At 50.4% G+C, this 21,110-nt stretch overlaps 1 protein-coding gene and 1 long non-coding RNA gene across 7 annotated transcripts in view; one reads left to right on the forward strand and one right to left on the reverse strand.

The window, feature by feature from the left end:
* The window catches only part of gria1 (glutamate ionotropic receptor AMPA type subunit 1), a 70,849-nt gene extending 66,027 nt beyond the window's left edge, over positions 1-4,822 (reverse strand). For 2 of the 6 annotated variants that reach the window (XR_004413513.1, XM_033030033.1), the window contains exons 1-2: positions 4,598-4,817; positions 3,895-4,038 (exon numbers count right to left, since the gene is read on the reverse strand). Coding sequence is in view for 5 of the 6 variants with exons in the window: in XM_033030033.1 (XP_032885924.1) it covers positions 3,895-4,038; positions 4,598-4,679 (226 nt within the window). In the remaining variant the exon portion in view is untranslated. Of the gene's footprint in view, positions 1-3,894; positions 4,039-4,597 lie in introns of all 6 variants that reach the window. The other 4 variants (XM_033030036.1, XM_033030032.1, XM_033030034.1 and 1 more) reach the window with 4 other exon arrangements.
* LOC116978714 lies at positions 2,495-8,420 on the forward strand. Its single transcript, XR_004413514.1, has 3 exons — positions 2,495-2,507; positions 8,139-8,243; positions 8,394-8,420. It is a non-coding gene; the product is annotated as an uncharacterized LOC116978714 (long non-coding RNA).
* The last annotated feature ends 12,690 nt before the right edge of the window (positions 8,421-21,110 follow it).

Below are 21,110 nucleotides of genomic sequence, written 5' to 3' on the forward strand. Positions count from 1 at the left end.
TACCTCACGCTGCCTCCGCAAGGCCAGCAGCATAAGCAAGGACTAGTCGCACCCTGGCCACTCCCTCTTCTCTCCTCTCCCATCAGGCAAAAGGTACAGAAGTATGAAAACCACCAGATTCAGGGACAGTTTCTTCCCAGCTGTTATCAAGCAACTGAACCATCCCACCACAACCAGAGAGCAGTGCTGAACTACTATCTACCTCTTTGATGATCCATGGACTATCCTTGGACTGGACTTTGCTGGCTTTATCTTGCACTAAATGTTATTCCCTTATCATGTATCTATACACTGTAAATGGTTCGATTGTAATCATGTATTGTCTTTTTTCTGACTGGTTAGCGCGCAACAAAAGCTTTTCAAGGTACCTCACTACACGTGACAATAAACTAAGCTGAACTGTACTCATGAATGGTATGATTTGAAAGGATAGGTCAAGACTTTCTCACTGTACCTCAGTACATACGGCAATAGCGAACCATACAATACAAACTAGCCCCTAGTCCCAGACGCACAAGACCTGGCATGCTGCTCATGGGGCCGGCAGCCGCCTTGAGAGCAATCACTCCGGGGGGGGAGGGCAATGTCCAGCCTGAGAGAATCCTACCTCCCAGCCCTGGCCACATCACACATGGCCGATACACTGGCCTCATCGACACCAGCTGGTGGCTCCGAGGACAGGTCACTCACTCCGACACCCACCACCCATCTACATGAGGCACAGGTCTGCAGGTGATGAAGCTCTCTCTCTGCCTGGGTGAGTGTGGCAGCAACAACTCACAGGGTGGCACAGTGGCACAGAGGCATGATGGCTCAGCGGCAGAGCTGCTGCTTTACAGTTCCAGAGATCCTGACTACGGTTGCTGTCTGTATGGAGTTTGTACGTTCTCCCTGTAACCGCGTGAGATTTCTCCGGGTGCTCCATTTCTTCCCACACTCCAAAGATTTGGTGGTTTGTAGGCTTGGTATAATTGTAAACTGTTCCTAGTGTGTAGAATGGTGTTAATGTGCAGGAAGATCGCTGGTCGGTGCCAACTCAGTGGGCCAAAGGGCCTTTTTCCACGCTGTATCTTGAAACTAAACTAAAATCACTCTGCGAGGGTGTGTGTGACTGTGAGTGTATATATATGTGTGTGTTAGTGTGTGTGTGTATATACATGTGTGTGTGTGTGTGTGTGTGTGTGTGTGTGTGTGTGTGTGTGTGTGTGTGTGTGTGTGTGTGTGTGTATATGGGTGTGTTTTCTGTGTGTGCGCGTGTATGAGTGTGCGCGTGTAAGTGTGTGCTTGGGTGTATATGTCTATATGTGTGTATGCGTATATGTGTGTGTGTAAATACATACATATATATATTATATTTATATTTGTGTGTATGCATACATTCTCATCCGAATAGATCATTTATATGCATATACATATGTTAGTGATTGATTTGGTTGAAAATGTGGGTAGCATTTGTGGGTGATACAAAGACTGCTTTTGGTGGTGGATAGTAACGGTACAGCAGGATCTGGGAAAGTGGACAAGGAATGGCCTCCATGCCACTACCCTTTTCCTGCTCTCCCCCCTCCATGCTCCACTCTCCCCGACTCCACACTCTGCCCCCGCTCTGCATTCCCCGTCCTCATCTCCGCTCTCCACCTCCTCACTCTTCCCCATCAAACTCTCCCCCGCCTCACTACTGTCCCCTCCCCACTCTCCCGCCTCGCTCTCTCCCCTCCCCCTCTACCCCCGCCTCACTCTGTCCTCTCCCCACTCTCCCCGCCTCACTCTCTCCCCTCCCCCTCTCCTGCTCTTCCCCATCGAACTCTCCCCCGCCTCGCTCTCTCCCCCTCCCCCTCCCCCTCCCCCCGCCTCACTCTGTACCCTCCCCACTCTCCCCTCCCTCCTCTCCTTGCTCTTCCCCATCGAACTCTCCCCCGCCTCGCTCTCTCCCCTCCCCCTCCCCTGCCTCACTCTCCCCTCCCTCCTCTCCTTGCTCTTCCCCATCGAACTCTCCCCCCGCCTCGCTCTCTCTCCCCCCTGCTCTCCCCCTCCTGGTTCAGCCCCTTCCCACTTTTCCACATCCCTCCCTCACCCCTCGCTCCGCCCCCCCTCCCCTCTCTACCCAACTCTGCTCTCCCCATCCCACTCTCCTCCGCCTTGCTCTTTCTCCTTCTCTGCCCTCCCCCTGCTCCCCGTGCCACTCTCCCCACTCCCCCTCTTCCCCATCCGCTCCCCCCCATCCACACCCTTCCCTGCTCTCCCCCTGCCCCCCCCTGCCCCCCCCCACTCTCCCCCTGCCGCCCCCCCCCCCCCACTCTCCCCCACACCTATACCCACCACCCTCTGTGTGAAAAGGTTACCCATCAGGTTTCTCTTCATTCCTGCTTCACCTTAAACCTATGTCCTCTGGTTCTTGATTTGCCCACTCTGGGCAAGACACTGTGAATCTACCCCATCTATTCCTCGCATGATCCAATACACCTCTATAAGATCACCCCTCATCCTCCTGCATTCCATGGAATAGAGTCCTAAACAGCTCAACTTCTCCCTATAACTCGGGCCGTCGAGTCCTGGCAATATCCTCAAAAATCTTCTCTGTACCCTTTCCAGCTTACTTACATCCTTCCTATAACAGGGTGACCAAAACTGAACACAATATTCTAAATGCGGCCTCACCAATGTCTTGTACAATGTATCTTGACCCCCCCAACTTCTATACTCAATATTCTGACTGATGAAGGCCAATGTTCTGAAAGCCTTTTGACCTCCCCCATCTATCTGTGACTCCACATTCCAACAACGCTTGACCATCAAAAGCATGGGCTGATTTTAAATTAGATTACCGATGGGTTTCATGTGTGCCTTACTGTGCGTGTGTGTCTTACTGTGTGTGTGTGTTTCACTGTGTGTGTGTGTGTGTGTGTGTGTGTGTGTGTCTTTCTGTGTGGGAGTTGTACTGTGTGTATGTGTGTGAGTTTTACTGTGTGCTCCTGTGTTTTACTGTGTGTGTGTGTGTGTGTGTGTGTGTTTTGCTGTGTGTGTGTGTGTTTTACTGTGTGCATTTTACTGTGTGTGTTTGTTTTATAGTGTGTGTTATATTGTGTGTGTGTGCGTGCATGTGTATTTTACAGTGTGTGTGTGTGTGTTTTACAGTGTGTGTGTGTGTGTGTCTGTGTTTTGCTGTGTGTGTGCATGTGTATTTTATTGTGTGTGCGTGTGTGCTTTACAGTGTGTGTGTGTGTGTCTTTGTGTTTTGTTGTGTGTGTGCATGTGTATTTTACTGTGCGTGCGTGTGTTTTACAGTGTGTGTGTGTCTGTGTGTTTTACTGTGTGTATGAGGATGCACGTGTGTCTCTGTATCTATACATGTGTGCGTGTATACATGTGGATGCCTGACACCCTCTCCAGGCATGTATATTTGCCTAACATTGTCTCTGTGCCTGTGGCCTGTGGGGGACGGGTCTGGGTGCGCGGTGCGGTTTAAGGGGTGCGTGTGGGGGAGGGAATGGGGGGGGGGGGAGACAGGGGAGGGATAGTGGAGGAGGGGGAGAGAATGGAGGGAGGGACAGCTGGGGGAGGGTGCGACCGCTCATTCCCACCGCAATCTTCCAGGATCCATAAACCGCAAACAACTCAGAGCTCAGCAACAAGCAGTGACCCGGGCCGGCTCCCCCAGCAACACCCGCAGCGCCGACCACCCCACAATAAACCTTCCCTCCCCCGTCGCTACTCTCCTCCCCCTCTCTATCTGCACTTCTCGCCCCTGGATCTTCTCTCTCCCCTCTATCTTTTCTCTCCCCCTCTTTCTCGCCGTTTTCTCTCCGCTCTCCCTCGCTAGCTTTCTCTCCCCTCGCTAGCTCTCTCTCTCCCGGTGCTCTCCCCCGCCCCCGACCCGACCCGACCCTCACTCACACGCGTTGGTGACGGCGAAGCTGTTGCCGATGTCCACACTCTCGGTCTGGGTGATGAGTTTGTACAGAGTGTCCGTGTTGTAGAAGGACAGCCCGAAGCGGAAGGCGGAATATTCTTGCGAGTGTTGTTTGGGGAAGAGAGCGCCTGGGGAGGGGAGAGAGATGCTTAGCGATGGGGGAGAGGAACGGGGGGTGAGGAGTGAGATTGGCGGGGGCAAGGGAGGGGGCTAGCGGGATGGGGGCTGGAGGGGGTTGGCGGGGGGAAGAAGGGGGATAACGGGGGGGAGAGGGTTAGCGGGGGGAGCGAGGGTTGTTGGGGGAGAAAGGGTTTAACGGGAGAGAGATAGGGTTAGCGGGGGGGGGGGGGGGGAGGGGGAGAAGGTTTAGCGGGTGGAGAGGGTTGATGGGGGGGAGAGAGGGTTTAGCGGGTGGAGAGGGTTGATGGGGGGGAGAGAGGGTTAGTAGGGGAAGAGGGTTGGTGGGGGGGAGAGAGGGTTTAACGGGGAGATAGGTTTAGTGGGGGGGGAGAGGGTTAGCGGGGGTGGGGGAGAGGGTTGTGGGGGGGAGAGGGTTAGTAGGAAGAGGGTGGGGGAGGGAGTGTTTAACGGGGTGATAGGTTTAGTGGGGGGGGAGAGGGTTAGCGGGGGTGGGGGAGAGGGTTGGTGGGCTGGGGGAGCTGGTGCGGGCAGGGGTCGGGGACTTACCGATCTGCAGGCTGCTGGGGAAGGCGGCGAGGACAGAGGCGAGGAGCCCGGAGCAGAGCACGGCCGCCAGCGCCCGCCTCATCCTGCCTCCGCATGGGCGACTGCAGCCGCGCCGATCCGAACCGCTCCGCGCTGCACAACAGCGAGCGCCGCCTGACACGCACCGCCGGCCGCGCGTCCCCAGCGCGGAGCTGCAGCTCGCCCGCGCGTCCCCAGTGCGGAGCTGCCCGACACGTGCGTCCGCAGCGCGGAGCCACTCGTTCACCGCACGGCCCCAGCGCGGAGACACTCGTTCTCCTGCACGGCCCCAGCGCGGAGCCACTCGTTCTCCTGCGCGGCCCCAGCGCGGAGCTGGCCACGGACTGCGTGGTGTCCCGGGAACTGTCACCGTGCCGTTGCTGGGGACGCGGAGGGGGCTCAGACCCGGCGGGATGGGGAGTGGGTGGGGGAGGGTCAAAGCCAAATGGTCGCAAATGGTTCTGTAACCATAGCAACTGGTCCCCCTCCACCTTGTGCAGGAACAGGGCTAGAGAGGGTGGTATGCAGTGTCGTGTGGGATGGGGGGAGATGGGTCTGAGCTGTAGGGAAAGGATGAGTAGGTTTGGACTGAAGGGAGAGGTTGAGTAGGTTGGGTCTCTATTCCCTGGAGCGCAGGAGGATGAGGAGTGATCTTATAGAGGTGTATAAAATCATGAGTGGGATAGGTCGGGCAGATGCACATAATCTCATGCCTAGAGTAGGTGAATCAAGGACCAGAGGGCATAGGTTTAAGATGAAGGGGAAAGGATTTAATAGGAACCTGAGGGGTAACTTTTTCACACAAAGGGTGGAGGGTGTATGGAAAACGCTGCCAGAGGAGGTAGAAGGGCCTGTTACCATTATGTATCACTCTATGACTCTCTATGAGATTGGGGGGGGGGTCAAGACCGAGGAAGAGGTGCAGAGAATCTATGGGTAATGAATGAAGTTGGTCTGCATTGGTAAGTTGGGCTGAAGGGCCTGTTTCCATGCTGTACAACTCTGTGACTGTAAGAGAGAGATTGATGGAGAGAAAGAGAGAGTTGGAAGACAGAGGGAGGAAGGGTGGAAATCCAAAAGCAAGGACGGGGAGAAGGTGTGAGAGAGAAGGGAAGGGGAGAGGTAGAGGGGAAACGAGTGTGAAGAGGGGAGCAGAGGGTGGAGGAGAGTTCATTATTTGTACATTTTCCTCTTGCACTCGACCTCCTGAAGTGCAGCACTTCACACTTGCTGGCATTGTCTTTGACCTCACAGGCAGTTGGGAGCTTTGTTCAGCTCTGCTGCCTGACGTGTCCTAAGTTGCTGTCTGAACCGTCCTTAACCTCGGTACTCTTGCCTGCGCTGCCTCACTGGTGGTTAGCGTTGAGCCCAGGTTGGGAGTTCTGTTGCTCTTCCTGAAGCCCAGCCAATTCCCTCCCACACCATCTGTGAGCACTCTCCCATGGAGAGGTGGCAGGGGCCCAGGGATTGACAAGGTCAGCTTTAGCTCAGCTCTGCGCTGTGAGCAGATCATGCCTCATTAAAACTGTGAGCCTGTCATTGGTGTCTCCCGCCTGCATCTTCTCACCTTAGTCACATTTCCAGCTTCTGCATGTTCCCGTTCTCATTCATCTCAAGCTCGGCCTGGCGAGGAGTCAAACAGCGTTTGATTGAGTTGAGTTCAGTTTATTGTCGAGGTACGGTGAAAAGCTTTTGCTAATCAGTCAGCAGAAAGACAATACACGATTACAATCGAGCCATCCACAGTGTACAAATACATGAAAAAGGGGGCAACATGAATAATGTCTAGTGCCGGAGGATGGAGAGAGCAGTGTTGTTATTTACATTTCACACGGGCTGTTGGGGTACTAGAGTCACAGAGCTGTACAGCACGGAAACAGACCCTTCGGTCCACCTTGTCAATGCCAACCAAGGTGGCATAATGGCCGAGTCCCATTTGGCCCATATCCTTGTAGACATTTATCTGTCTAAATATGTTGCCATTGAGGTCCCTCTTAATTCTCTCCCATCTGGAGGGTCAAGCTCTGGTTGGAGGAGGTGTGTGTGGGAAGGTCTGTGTCTAGGCAGCGGTTGCGAGATGGCTTCTCCAATTCAACATTGTATTTGCAAACAATCACACCATGAGATATTCTCATAGAATCATAGAAATGGTACAGGACAACAAAAGTCATTTATTCCTGAATCCAGTTGGGAAGCTCCTCCGATGCAATCCCCTCTTACCTATGAACATTATTTCCTTTCTGTAAAGAGTATTTTCCTCCTTTTATTAAAGTCGTGCTTTAATTTATGTCCATCACTTACCTATCAAGTCAAGAGTGATTTATTGTGATATGTACCCACAACGGAACAATGAAATGCCAGGTTGGTGCAGCTTAACAAGCATGTACTGTAAACGCAATGACACACAGATAAGATGGAATAATCAATAATACAATACATTAATATGTGTAATGCTAGGTAACCGTGATAGTGTATAGCGTGTCTATAGTGTAACCAGACACGATCCGTAGAAGATGATAGTTGGATACAAAATGCTGGAGTAACTCAGCTGGACAGGCAGCCTCTCTGGAGAACATGGCTTGGTGACGTTTCGGGTCAGGACCCTTCTTCCGACTGATTTTGGGGTGGGGGGAGGGGGGAAAGAAACGTGGGAGAGAGGAGGGGTGGGACAAAGTGTGGCAGATAATAGATGGTCACAGATGAGGGGGAGGAGGGTGATAGGCAGCTGGTTGGTGCAAAAGCTGGAGATTAAAGCAGAAGATGTGACAGAGGGATTGCAGACTTGCTGTGGTCAGCGTTTTTACTTTAGTTTAATTTAGAAATACTGCTTGGAAACAGGCCTGTGGGCCAACTGAGTCCGCGCTGACTATCGATCTCTGTAAATCAGCACTATCCAATACACTAGGGACAATTTACCAAAGCCAATTAACCCACAAACCTGTACATCTTTGTAGTGCGGGAGGAAACCAGAGCACCTGGAGAAACCCCACGTGGTCACGGAGAGAACGAACAAACCTGGTACAGACAGCACCCGCAGTCAGGATTGAACTCGGGCCTCTGGCATTGTGAGGAGAAAACTCTACTGCTCCACCAGCGTAGTTCCGGGTAGTGATTGGGTGCGTGGATCAGGAATGCATATAGACATGGAGGTGAGTTGGGGCCACAGAGTCACAAAGCATGTAAACAGGCCTTTCGGCCCAACTTATCCAACAGCTCATTCTACACTGCTCCCACCTACCCGCATTTGGGCCACATCCCTCTAAAACGTTCTTGTCGATGTACAGGTACAAATGTTTTTTTAAACATTGCAATTGTCCCAGCCTCAACTATCTCCTCCGGCAGCTCGTTCCATTCACCCACCACCCTTTGTGTGAAAAAGTCACCCTTCGAATTAAAGCTTTCCCCTCTAACCTTAAACATATGGCCTCTGCTTCTTGATTTCCCTACTATGGGTGAAAGACTGCATTTCTTTGATCTTATACACCTCTGCAAGATCACCCCTTATTCTCGTGCGCTCCAAGAGCCCCCTGCCTACTCAACCTTTCCTGCTAGCTCAGCCCCTCTAGTCCTTGCAACATCTACGTGAAACTTCTCTACACCCTTTCCAGCTTGACAACATCTTTCCTATGTGTAAGAAGGAACTGCAGATGCTGGTTTAAACTGAAGATCAACACAGTCTGAAGAAGGGTCTCGACCTGAAACGTCACCCATTCCTTCTCTCCAGAGATGCTGCCTGTTCCGCTGAGTTACTCCAGCTTTTTGTGAACATCTTTCCTAGAACACGGTGCCCAGAACTGAACACAATACTCTCAATGTGGCCTCACCAACGTCTTATATAACTGCAACATGACCTCCCAACTTCTCTCCTCAATGCTCTGACTGGTAAGGGTGAGTGAACTGAGGTACACACGTGGTGGAACAGGGAAGGTGAGGGGCAGGACTGGCTGCTGTGTGTTCCCTCCAGCCCCAGCATCTGGCTTCACACTCTCTGAGGGTAATTCAGACAATCCTGTCTCCTCCGTTTACTCCAGCAACGGTTGAGAAGCCGCCAGTAGGCTGTTTCCCGGCTCTCCGTGACAGCAATGCATTGTTCCTGCGTGGCACAATGCGACTGAATCTCATGCAGCACTCGAGCGATGCACTGCTGCCTGCCTGCACACACACACACACACTCCCTCCCGTCACTATGACTGGTCTGGGCCCGATACAAGATCATCCCCCCTCCACCCACTCCTCATCCCCACTCCCTCACCTGCCTCCCCCTCCCCCTCTGCTCACCCCCCTCCCCGCTAACACCCCCTACCCCGTCTTGCCTCAACTCCCTCCACCTCGCTCTTCACCTACTCGCCGCAGCACCCACTCTACATTCCCCTCCAACTCCTCTACCCCATCTCGCCTCAACTCCTCTCCATCCACTCCTCTACGCCCTCCACCTCCCCCGTTCACCAACGCCTCATCCCACTCGCCCCATTCCCTTCAGAACTTGCCTACAACACGGGAGCCGTGAGAGTCAGAACATGCGGGTCTCACTGACACTCACCTGTGGACCACTCACCTGTGGGTCACACACTTGTGGGTCACTCACCTGTGGATCACTCACCTGTGGATCATTCACCTGCAGACCACTCACCTGTGGGTCACACACCTGTGAGTCACTCATCTGTGAGTCACTCACCTGTGGACCACTCACCTGTGGACCACTCACCTGTGGATCACTCACCTGTGGATCATTCACCTGCGGACCACTCACCTGTGGGTCACTCACCTGTGGCATTACCATGGGCTGTGGGAAGGGACTGATGTTGAGTCAGAGGGTGGATTGGGCAGTGTTCTGGAGCTGTGTGTGTGTGAGAGATCTGATATTGTGTTAATCTCTGCCAACATCTGTAGTTTACGTCACAAGTCAGTGTAAATGGAGCACTTGTTTTCACACGTTGGAGCTGATCAACGTTGCAGCTTTTTCAAGCATAATTCCCTCATTATCGAGTTTCACATGAATTATTTCTGGTGTGAAATTCAGAATCTAAATATGCCTTAACCTCTGACCTGATCCCCCGGCCAACCTCCTACATTAGTGCCCAGTTAGTGACCAGCTGGTATCTAACTGGCCAGGCTTTAGAGAGATGCAGCACGGAAACAGACCCTTCGGCCCACCGAGTCCGCGCCGACCATGATCACCCCATACACTGGCCTATCCTACACACATCAGGGACAATTTACAGATAGGGTGAGGGAATCCTGGTGGACCAGGGGTATAGAGACTCTGGTCAAGAATAAGGAGGCGTATGTATGGTCCGGGCAACTGAGGTGTAGCGTGTTCCTTGCGGGATAGAAGGGACATAACATTACGTTGAGGATGGAAGTCAGGAGAACAAAGACAGAACGTGAGAGAGCTTGGGAAGATAAGGAGAATCCAAAGGGATTCTTAGGGATCGACGTGTTGTATATGTGTGGCCAGACAGGATGGGAAGAGTGTTAAATGAATACTTCCCATCTGTTTTACTGAGGGGTAGATCATGGAGACTAAGGAATTACAGAAATGAAGAGTAATGTATTGGAAGATATTGAGATGGATAAATCAACAGTGATGTTGGCAAGAAATTGCAGGAAAGCTGGCAGATATTTGCATCGTCTTCACCCAGAGGGGAGGTGCTGGGATACTGGTGGGTGGCTAATGTTGTGTCTTTCTTTAAGAACGGCTGCAAGAAGAAGCCTGGGAAGGAGAGGCCAGTGAGCCGGGCACCAGTGGTGTGGAAGTTATTGGAGGGGAGCCTGAGGGATAGGATCCACTGGCATGTGGAAAGACACGGACTGATTCGGGAGAGTCAGCATGGCTTTGTGCATGGGGAATTGTGTCTCAGCAATTTGTTTTCTGAGCAGATGACAGGATTAATGAGGGAAGGACAACAGATGTTGTCTGTATGGTGATGGCAAGGCTGGTGACATGGTTGGCTGGGCTTGGAAGGTTAGGTGACAGAGGATCTAGAGAGTAGTTGAGAGAGGGGTAGTGGAATGGTGAGATTCAGACCGGACACCTGGGCCCAGTGGTGTGTCACAGGGGTCAAGGCTGGCTCCACTGCCAGTTGTTATGTACATGAACATTCGGGATGGCAATGTAGTGAACATTGTTCATAAGTTGTGAAGGAAGGAAATGCAGATGCTGGTTTACACCAAAGACAGACACAAAATGCTGTAGTTACTCAGCGAGATGAGCGATAAGAGAACTCGAGGTAAAGGAGCCATTACGACCGGATTTGATAAGGTAACTCGAGGCAAAGGATCCATTAGGAGGTGGTGACCATAATATGATGTTTTAATCTATAATCTGAGAGGAAGAATGGTCCATATTACAGATGAGCAAAGGGGACGATGGAGCCATGAGGGTGGAGCTGGCCAAAGTTGACTGGAAAGATACCCTAGCAGGGATGACAGTGGAACAACAATGGCAGATATTTCTGGGAATAATACAGAAGGTGCAGGATCAGTTCATTCCAAAGAGGAAGAAAGATTCTAAGGGGATTAAGAGGCCACCGTGGCTGACAAGGGAAGTCAAGGACAGTATTAAAAAAAACAGAAGTATAACATAGCAAAGATGAGCGGGAAGCCAGAGGATTGGGAAACTTTTAAAGAACAACAGAAGATAACTAAAAAGGCAATACAGGGAGAATAGATGAGGTGCGAAGGTAAGCTATCCAAGAATATAAAGGCGGATAGTAAAAGCTTCTTTCGGTATGTGAAGAGGAAAGAATTAGTTAAGACCAAAGTTGGACCCTTGAAGGCAGAAACAGGTACATTTATTATGGGGAACAAGGAAATGGCAGATGAGTTGAACAGGTACTTTGGATCTATCTTCACTAAGGAAGAAACAATCAATTGGCCAGAGGATTTGGGGTGACGGAGGAACTGAAGGAAATCCACATTAGGCAGGAAATGGTGTTGGATAGACTGATGGGATTGAAAGCTAATAAATCTCCAGGGCCTGATGGTCTGCATCCCAGGGTACTTAAGGAAGTGGCTCTAGAAATTGTGGACGCATTGGTAATCATTTTCCAAAATTCTATAGATTCAGGATCAGTTCCTGTGGATTGGAGGGTGGCTAATGTTATCCCACTTTTAAAAAGGAGGGGGAGAAAAAATAGGGAATTATACACCAGTTAGCCTGACATCAGTGGTGGGGAAGATGCTTGATTCAATTATAAAAGATGAAATAGCGGCACATTTGGATAACAGTAACAGGATCGGTTGAGTCAGCATGGATTTACAAAGGGGAAATCATGCTTGACTAATCGGCTGGGATTTTTTGAGGATGTAACTGGGAAAATGGACAAGGGAGAGCCAGTGGATGTGGTGTAACTGGACTTTCAGAAAGTCTTTGACTAGGTCCCACATAGGCGATTAGTGGGCTAAATTAGTGCACATGGTATTGGAGGTAGAGTACTGACATGGATAGAGAATTGGTTGGCAGACAGGAAACAAAGAGTGGGGGTTAACGGGTCCCTTTCAGAATGGCAGGCAGTGACTAGTGGGATGCTGCAAGGCTCGGTGCTGGGACCGCAGCTATTTACAATATACATTAATGATTTAGATGAAGGGATTAAAAGTAACATTAGCAAATTTGCAGATGACACAAAGCTAGGTGGCAGCGTGAACTGTGAGGAGGATGCTATGAGGATGCAGGGTAACTTGGACAGGTTGGGAGAGTGAGCAGATGCAGATTAATGTGGATAAATGTGAGGTTATCACCTTTGGTGGCAAGTACAGGAAGGCAAATTATTATCTGAATGGTGCCGTTGGGAAAAGGGGAAGTACAACGGGATCTGGGGGTCCTTGTTCATCAGTCACTGAAAGGAAACACGCAGGTACAGCAGGCAGTGAAGAAAGTAAATGGCATGTTGGCCTTCAAGAGGAATTGTGTATAGGAGCAAAAAGGTCCTTCTGCAGTTGTACAGGGCCCTAGTGAGACCACACCTGGAGTATTGTGTGCAGTTTTGATCTCCAAATTTGAGGAAGGACAATCTTGCTATTGAGGGAGTGCAGCGTAGGTTCACGAGGTTAATTCCCGGGATGGCAGGACTATCTTATGTTGATAGAATGGAGCGACTGGGCTTATATACACTGGAATTTAGAAGGATGAGAGGGTATCTTATTGAAACATATAAGATTATTAAGGGATTAACATCTTGAAAGTCTGCAAAGCTTCTAGCCGCGGGCGCGGTGTGGACTTACCATCCGGAGAGCGGGATCCCTCGTCGGGGATCCCTGGAGAAGAGCTCCGACCGCCGGCCTGCGGCCTACAACATCCTGAAGCCGCGGTACGGAAGCACCGATTCGGGACTTTTCCTTCCAGGCGAGAGGGCCTGTACATCTGGCCGTCCACAGCGGTAACTGCAGAGATTCATGGCCCCGACCACGGGGGAACAATGGAGGAGGACTGACTGTACTTTGTGCCTTCCACCACAGCAATGAATGCTGTGGTGGATGTTTGTGTTAAATTTTATTGTGTATTGTGCGTTCTTTTTGATTGTACCGCTGCTGGCAAATTAATTTCACTGCTCTTTCAATCAATCAATCAATCAATCAATCAATCAATCAATCAATCAATCAATCAATCAATCAATCAATCAATCAATCAATCAATCAATCAATCAATCAATCAATCAATCAATCAATCAAACAACCAACCAACCAACCAACCAACCAACCTCAATCAATCAATCAATCAATCAATCAATCAATCAATCAATCAATCAATCAATCAATCAATCAATCAATCTTTATTGTCATCTTGCAAAGCAACAGTTGTACAGTGCAAAATGTACAACATTTCACACATAATAACAGTAAAAACAATCCAGTCCCGGATGAAACAGTATGAATAATTAAAAGCAGGTAAAACAACAACATTAAAATACAGTGAAAACAGTCCACGGCAGCTGATTTGAGTTATTAAAATGTCAGTGCAAAGTAGCAGAATCAGGTGGAGTGACTGTTTAGCAGCCTCACAGCCTGTGGCAGGAAGCTGTTTAGCAGTCGGTAGTCCGGGCTTTGATGCTACGGTATCTCTTGCCTGATGGCAGGAGATCCAGGTGTGTGTGGAGGGGGTGCAGTTTGTCCTTAGCTATTCTCAGAGCTTTTTTCAGACAGCAGCTCTGGAACAGTTCTTGTACAGAGAATTGTGTATTGTGTATGTAAAGAATAAATCTGATTGATTGATTGATTGATTGGACACACTAAAGGCAGGAAACATGTTCCCAATGTTGGGGGAGTCCAGAACGAGGGGCCACAGTTTAAGAATAAGGGGTAGGCCATTTAGAACTGAGACGAGGAAAAACTTTTTCAGTCAGAGTTGTGAATCTGTGGAATTCTCTGCCTCAGACGGCAGTGGAGGCCAATTCTATGGATGCTTTCAACAGAGAGTTAGATAGAGCTCTTAAAGATAGGGGAGAAGGCAGGAACGGGGTAATGATTGTGGATGATCAGCCATGATCACAGTGAATGGCGATGCTGGCTACTCTTGCACCTATTGTCTATTGTCTATTGAAGGAAGGTTTCTAACATTAGCACAGGATCCATGTGAACTAGGGAGGTGGTGCATAGAATAGGGCCGATGGGATTTGACAAAAGTGAGAACTGCTGCACTTTGGCAAGTTAAACCAGGGCAGGACCATTCTCAGTAGATGCTAGGGTCCCGGGGACCCCCTCTACTCCAGTCCCTGTCTCACCCCACCTCAGTCCCATCACCCACTCATCCAAATTGGTTGTGGACAGGGTTCATGGTGAACGAACTACTAGGGCAGCTGTGACAGGCAGTGAGGATGGATTAGCAACTGCCTTCCATGTGTGAGATTGATCTAAAGTGCAGACATTAAGTTGCCGTTAGCCTTTGTGGGCATCTGAACCTTCCACATGGGAAGCCAAGCATGGGCAGGACCTACACAATGAATGGTAGGGCTGTGGGGAGTGTTGTAGAGCAGAGGGATCCAGGAATGCAGGTGCATTGGTTCTTAAAGGTAGTTGAGGCAGGGACTATCCCAACGTTTAATGAACAGATAAACAGGCCATTCATATGAAGAAAGACTGGATAGACTCGGCTTGTACTCGCTAGAATTTAGGAGATTGAGGGGGGATCTTATAGAAACTTACAACATTCTTAAGGGGTTGGACAGGCTGGATGCAGGAAGATTGTTCCCGATGTTGGGGAAGTCCAGGACAAGGGGTCACAGCTTAAGAATAGAGGGGAAATCCTTTAGGACCGAGATGAGAAAAACATTTTTCACACTGAGAGTGGTGAATCTCTGGAACTCTCTGCCACAGAAGGTAGTTGAGGCCAGTTCATTGGCTATATTTAAGAGGGAGTTAGATGTGGGCCTTGTGGCTAAAGGGATCAAGGGGTATGGAGAGAAGGCAGGTATGGGATACTGAGTTGGATGATCAGCCATGATCATATTGAATGGCGGTGCAGGCTCGAAGGGTCGAATGGCCTACTCCTGCACCTATTTTCTATGTTTCTATGACAGGCACATGGATAGGACAGGTTTGGAGGGATATGGACCAAATGTGAGCAGGTGGGACTAGTGTGGTTGGGACATGTTGGCTGAAGTGGGCAAGTTGGGTCAAAGGGCCTGCTTCATGCTGTATCACTCTGTGATTCTGTAACAGACTCGGAGCTGTGTCGAGCAAATGTCCCTGGGCTGTCAAGGCCTTTCGCCCTGCCCTTATCAATCCTTCACCTGAAAGTGAAGCGGGTCCAGGAACCTTTGACCCTCAGCCTGGCATCCCTCTGATGGGTGGATCAGTCCTGGGCATCTCTGTCAAGGCCAGCCCCCCTTGCTCCTGCTGGCCCCCCTCGCTGTCCAATGGTCCCCTTGTTCAGGTCCCCTTGCAAGTACAGGAAGGCAAATTATTATCTGAATGGTGCCGTTGGGAAAAGGGGAAGTACAACGGGATCTGGGGGTCCTTGTTCATCAGTCACTGAAAGGAAACACGCAGGTACAGCAGGCAGTGAAGAAAGTAAATGGCATGTTGGCCTTCAAGAGGAATTGTGTATAGGAGCAAAAAGGTCCTTCTGCAGTTGTACAGGGCCCTAGTGAGACCACACCTGGAGTATTGTGTGCAGTTTTGATCTCCAAATTTGAGGAAGGACAATCTTGCTATTGAGGGAGTGCAGCGTAGGTTCACGAGGTTAATTCCCGGGATGGCAGGACTATCTTATGTTGATAGAATGGAGCGACTGGGCTTATATACACTGGAATTTAGAAGGATGAGAGGCAATCTTATTGAAACATATAAGATTATTAAGGGATTAACATCTTGAAAGTCTGCAAAGCTTCTAGCCGCGGGCGCGGTGTGGACTTACCATCCGGAGAGCGGGATCCCTCGTCGGGGATCCCTGGAGAAGAGCTCCGACCGCCGGCCTGCGGCCTACAACATCCTGAAGCCGCGGTACGGAAGCACCGATTCGGGACTTTTCCTTCCAGGCGAGAGGGCCTGTACATCTGGCCGTCCACAGCGGTAACTGCAGAGATTCATGGCCCCGACCACGCGGGAACAATGGAAGAGGACTGACTGTACTTTGTGCCTTCCACCACAGCGATGAATGCTGTGGTGGATGTTTGTGTTAAATTTTATTGTGTATTGTGCGTTCTTTTTGATTGTACCGCTGCTGGCAAATTAATTTCACTGCTCTTTCAATCAATCAATCAATCAATCAATCAATCAATCAATCAATCAATCAATCAAATCAATCAATCAATCAATCAATCAATCAATCAATCAATCAATCAATCAATCAATCAATCAATCAATCAATCAAACAACCAACCAACCAACCAACCTCAATCAATCAATCAATCAATCAATCAATCAATCAATCAATCAATCAATCAATCAATCAATCAATCAATCAATCAATCAATCTTTATTGTCATCTTGCAAAGCAACAGTTGTACAGTGCAAAATGTACAACATTTCACACATAATAACAGTAAAAACAATCCAGTCCCGGATGAAACAGTATGAATAATTAAAAGCAGGTAAAACAACAACATTAAAATACAGTAAAAACAGTCCACGGCAGCTGATTTGAGTTATTAAAATGTCAGTGCAAAGTAGCAGAATCAGGTGGAGTGACTGTTTAGCAGCCTCACAGCCTGTGGCAGGAAGCTGTTTAGCAGTCGGTAGTCCGGGCTTTGATGCTACGGTATCTCTTGCCTGATGGCAGGAGATCCAGGTGTGTGTGGAGGGGGTGCAGTTTGTCCTTAGCTATTCTCAGAGCTTTTTTCAGACAGCGGCTCTGGAACAGTTCTTGTACAGAGAATTGTGTATTGTGTATGTAAAGAATAAATCTGATTGATTGATTGATTGATTGGACACACTAAAGGCAGGAAACATGTTCCCAATGTTGGGGGAGTCCAGAACGAGGGGCCACAGTTTAAGAATAAGGGGTAGGCCATTTAGAACTGAGACGAGGAAAAACTTTTTCAGTCAGAGTTGTGAATCTGTGGAATTCTCTGCCTCAGACGGCAGTGGAGGCCAATTCTATGGATGCTTTCAACAGAGAGTTAGATAGAGCTCTTAAAGATAGGGGAGAAGGCAGGAACGGGGTAATGATTGTGGACGATCAGCCATGATCACAGTGAAAGGCGATGCTGGCTACTCTTGCACCTATTGTCTATTGTCTATTGAAGGAAGGTTTCTAACATTAGCACAGGATCCATGTGAACTAGGGAGGTGGTGCATAGAATAGGGCCGATGGGATTTGACAAAAGTGAGAACTGCTGCACTTTGGCAAGTTAAACCAGGGCAGGACCATTCTCAGTAGATGCTAGGGTCCCGGGGACCCCCTCTACTCCAGTCCCTGTCTCACCCCACCTCAGTCCCATCACCCACTCATCCAAATTGGTTGTGGACAGGGTTCATGGTGAACGAACTCTAGGGCAGCTGTGACAGGCAGTGAGGATGGATTAGCAACTGCCTTCCATGTGTGAGATTGATCTAAAGTGCAGACATTAAGTTGCCGTTAGCCTTTGTGGGCATCTGAACCTTCCACATGGGAAGCCAAGCATGGGCAGGACCTACACAATGAACGGTAGGGCTGTGGGGAGTGTTGTAGAGCAGAGGGATCCAGGAATGCAGGTGCATTGGTTCTTAAAGGTAGTTGAGGCAGGGACTATCCCAACGTTTAATGAACAGATAGACAGGCCTTTCATATGAAGAAAGACTGGATAGACTCGGCTTGTACTCGCTAGAATTTAGGAGATTGAGGGGGGATCTTATAGAAACTTACAAAATTCTTAAGGGGTTGGACAGGCTGGATGCAGGAAGTTTGTTCCCGATGTTGGGGAAGTCCAGGACAAGGGCTCACAGCTTAAGAATAGAGGGGAAATCCTTTAGGACCGAGATGAGAAAAACATTTTTCACACAGAGAGTGGTGAATCTCTGGAACTCTCTGCCACAGAAGGTAGTTGAGGCCAGTTCATTGGCTATATTTAAGAGGGAGTTAGATGTGGCCCTTGTGGCTAAAGGGATCAAGGGGTATGGAGAGAAGGCAGGTACGGGATACTGAGTTGGATGATCAGCCATGATCATATTGAATGGCGGTGCAGGCTCGAAGGGTCGAATGGCCTACTCCTGCACCTATTTTCTATGTTTCTATGACAGGCACATGGATAGGACAGGTTTGGAGGGATATGGACCAAATGTGAGCAGGTGGGACTAGTGTGGTTGGGACATGTTGGCTGAAGTGGGCAAGTTGGGTCAAAGGGCCTGCTTCATGCTGTATCACTCTGTGATTCTGTAACAGACTCGGAGCTGTGTCGAGCAAATGTCCCTGGGCTGTCAAGGCCTTTCGCCCTGCCCTTATCAATCCTTCACCTGAAAGTGAGGCGGGTCCAGGAACCTTTGACCCTCAGCCTGGCATCCCTCTGATGGGTGGATCAGTCCTGGGCATCTCTGGCAAGGCCAGCCCCCCTTGCTCCTGATGGCCCCCCTCGCTCTCGACGGCCCTCCACACTGTCCAATGGTCCCCTTATTCTTGGCGGGTGCTCATGGGCTCCTGCTTGCTGGCGCAGGCTGTGGTTTTACAGCATTACAGTTACAGAGCAAGTGAACAGAAGGAGCAGAACCCAGAGTTATTTCCTGCTTCCCCTAAGCCAGCCCAGAACATGCGAGACACACTGTTCTTCCAGAAACACTGCTGTACAAGTTTCTGGGGCATGAGAGAGGAGAGTTTATTGTGTTTAATTAAAGAGCTGGGTTGCCGTGGGATGTCAGGAGGAGCTGGTTACAAGCGGATCTGCCAGACTCCGTGTCCTGCAGGAATGCGGAGGCTGACACAGGAACAGGCAGCGGGAGGGGAGTGGGATGGGCACACAGAGGGAGCAGGGCACTGGGTGGTGAGTATCGGCCATCTGTACCGTGAGGAGGGGGGGGGGGGTATGGATTGTCTAGACCAGGTGGATGGAGGAACAACTCACCGTGAAGACAGAGGCTGTCGGATTCACTCAGGTAATCAGTATCTGTGTTAGAGTCACAGTATCATACAGTGTGGAAACAGGCCCCTCGGCCCAACTTGCCCACACCGGCCAACATGTCCCATCTACAGTACATTAGTCCAACCTGCTTGCGTTTGGTCCATATCTCTCTAACCTGTCCTATTCATGTGCCTGTCCAATTGTTTCTTAAAGTTTGCGATAGTACTTGCTCAACTATTCCCTACAGCAGCTACACCTCCACCATGCACCCTCAACCCTTTGTGTGAAAATATTGCCCATCCGTTCCCTATTAATTCTTTCCCCCCTTCACCTTAAACCTATGTCCTCTGGTTCTCGATTCCCCTACTCTGGGCATGAGACTCTGTGCGTCTACCCGATCTATTCCCCTCATGCTTTTGTGCACTGAGTTGCAGAGCCTTCCTTCATAGGGCAGACCCGCACCATGGGTCAATGTGGCTGTGACACTGAGCTCTCATGACCAAGGCAGCGGAGCCTCAGAGCAGAGTCAATAACAAGCTTCCAGAGACACTCACACTGGTATCTGGACAGGGAGGGTCAGAGGGAAATGGGTACAAACAAGCAATTGGGACTAGCCCAGTGTGCCAGCATGATAGACATGGCCAAGATGGGCCGAAGGGCCTATTTCCGTGCTGTACAGCTCTGTGACCTAGCGACTCTCCTGCTGTTATTGGGGTTCATGATCGATCTCGACAGTCCAGAGCCGGGTGTTGGAGGGATCCCTCTCCCAAACCTCCCAGCCCCTCCCCACCCCTCACCCACCCCTCCTGCATACCATCCTCACCCCTCCCCACCCCCTCTTGCATACCATCCCCACTCCTCCCCAACCCCCTCCTCATCTCCCCCACCCCCTCCTCCATATCCTCCCCACCCCTCCCCCACCCCACCCTCACCCCTCCCCCACCCCCTCCTCCATACCATCCCCAGCCTTCCCCAACCCCCTCCTCACCCCTCCCCCACCCCTCATCACCCCTCCCCCACGGCCTCCTCCATATCCTCCCCCACCCCACCCCCTCCTCCATACTCTCCCCATCCCCTACCCACCTTCAACTCACCCCCTTGAATATCCCCTCCCCACCCTCTCCCTCTCTACCCCCACCCACACCCTCTCCCCACTTTCACCCACCCCCTCCCACAACCCCTCCCCACGCACACCCTACTCCCTCCAACACCAATCCCCCCCCCTGCCCCACCCTCCACTGCCCCCCTTCCCCCCCCCCCCACCTTCCGCTGCCCCCCTCCCACACCCCCTCCTCCATCTTCCTCGTTCAGTTCAGATTATCGTCACGTGTACTGAGACATTTACAGTGTACAGATACATAATAAAGGAGTAACATTTAGTGCAAAGCAAAGCCAGCAAAGTCCGATCAAGGATAGTCTGAGGGCCATCAAAGAGGTAGATTGTAGTTCAGCATTTCTCTCTGGTTGTGGTAGGATGATTCAGTTGCCTGGTAACAGCTGGCAAAAAACTGTCCCTGAATCTGTAGGTGTGTGTTTTCACTTGCCTGATGGGAGAGGGGAGAAGAGGGAGTGGCCAGGGTGCTACTCATCCTTGATTATGCTGCGTGAGGTATAAATGCAGTCAATGGAAGTGATTTCCATGTACCTCGACTCCATCCTAGCCCCCCTGGTCCAATCTCTCCCGACCTATGTCCAAGACATCTCACATGTCCTTTGTCTCTTTAGACTTCCGCTTTCCGAACCCCCACTCCCTCATCTTTACGTTCAGTCACTCGACACCTCCATCCCCCACCAGTAAGGCCTTAAAGCCCTCCGTTTCTTTCTCGACTAGAATCATCCAATTTTCCTCTACTAACTCTTTACTCCACCTAGAGCTGGTCCTCACCCTCAACAACTTCTCCTTTGACTCCTTTGACTCCTCCCATTTCCTCCAAGGTGTAGCTATGGGCACCCGCGTGGGCCCCAGCTATGCCTGCCTCTTTGTAGAGTACGGTGAACAATCCCTGTTCCAGGTGTACACTGGC

This window comes from Amblyraja radiata, chromosome 11 (genome assembly GCF_010909765.2).
Source record: "Amblyraja radiata isolate CabotCenter1 chromosome 11, sAmbRad1.1.pri, whole genome shotgun sequence".
Classification (NCBI taxonomy): domain Eukaryota; kingdom Metazoa; phylum Chordata; class Chondrichthyes; order Rajiformes; family Rajidae; genus Amblyraja; species Amblyraja radiata.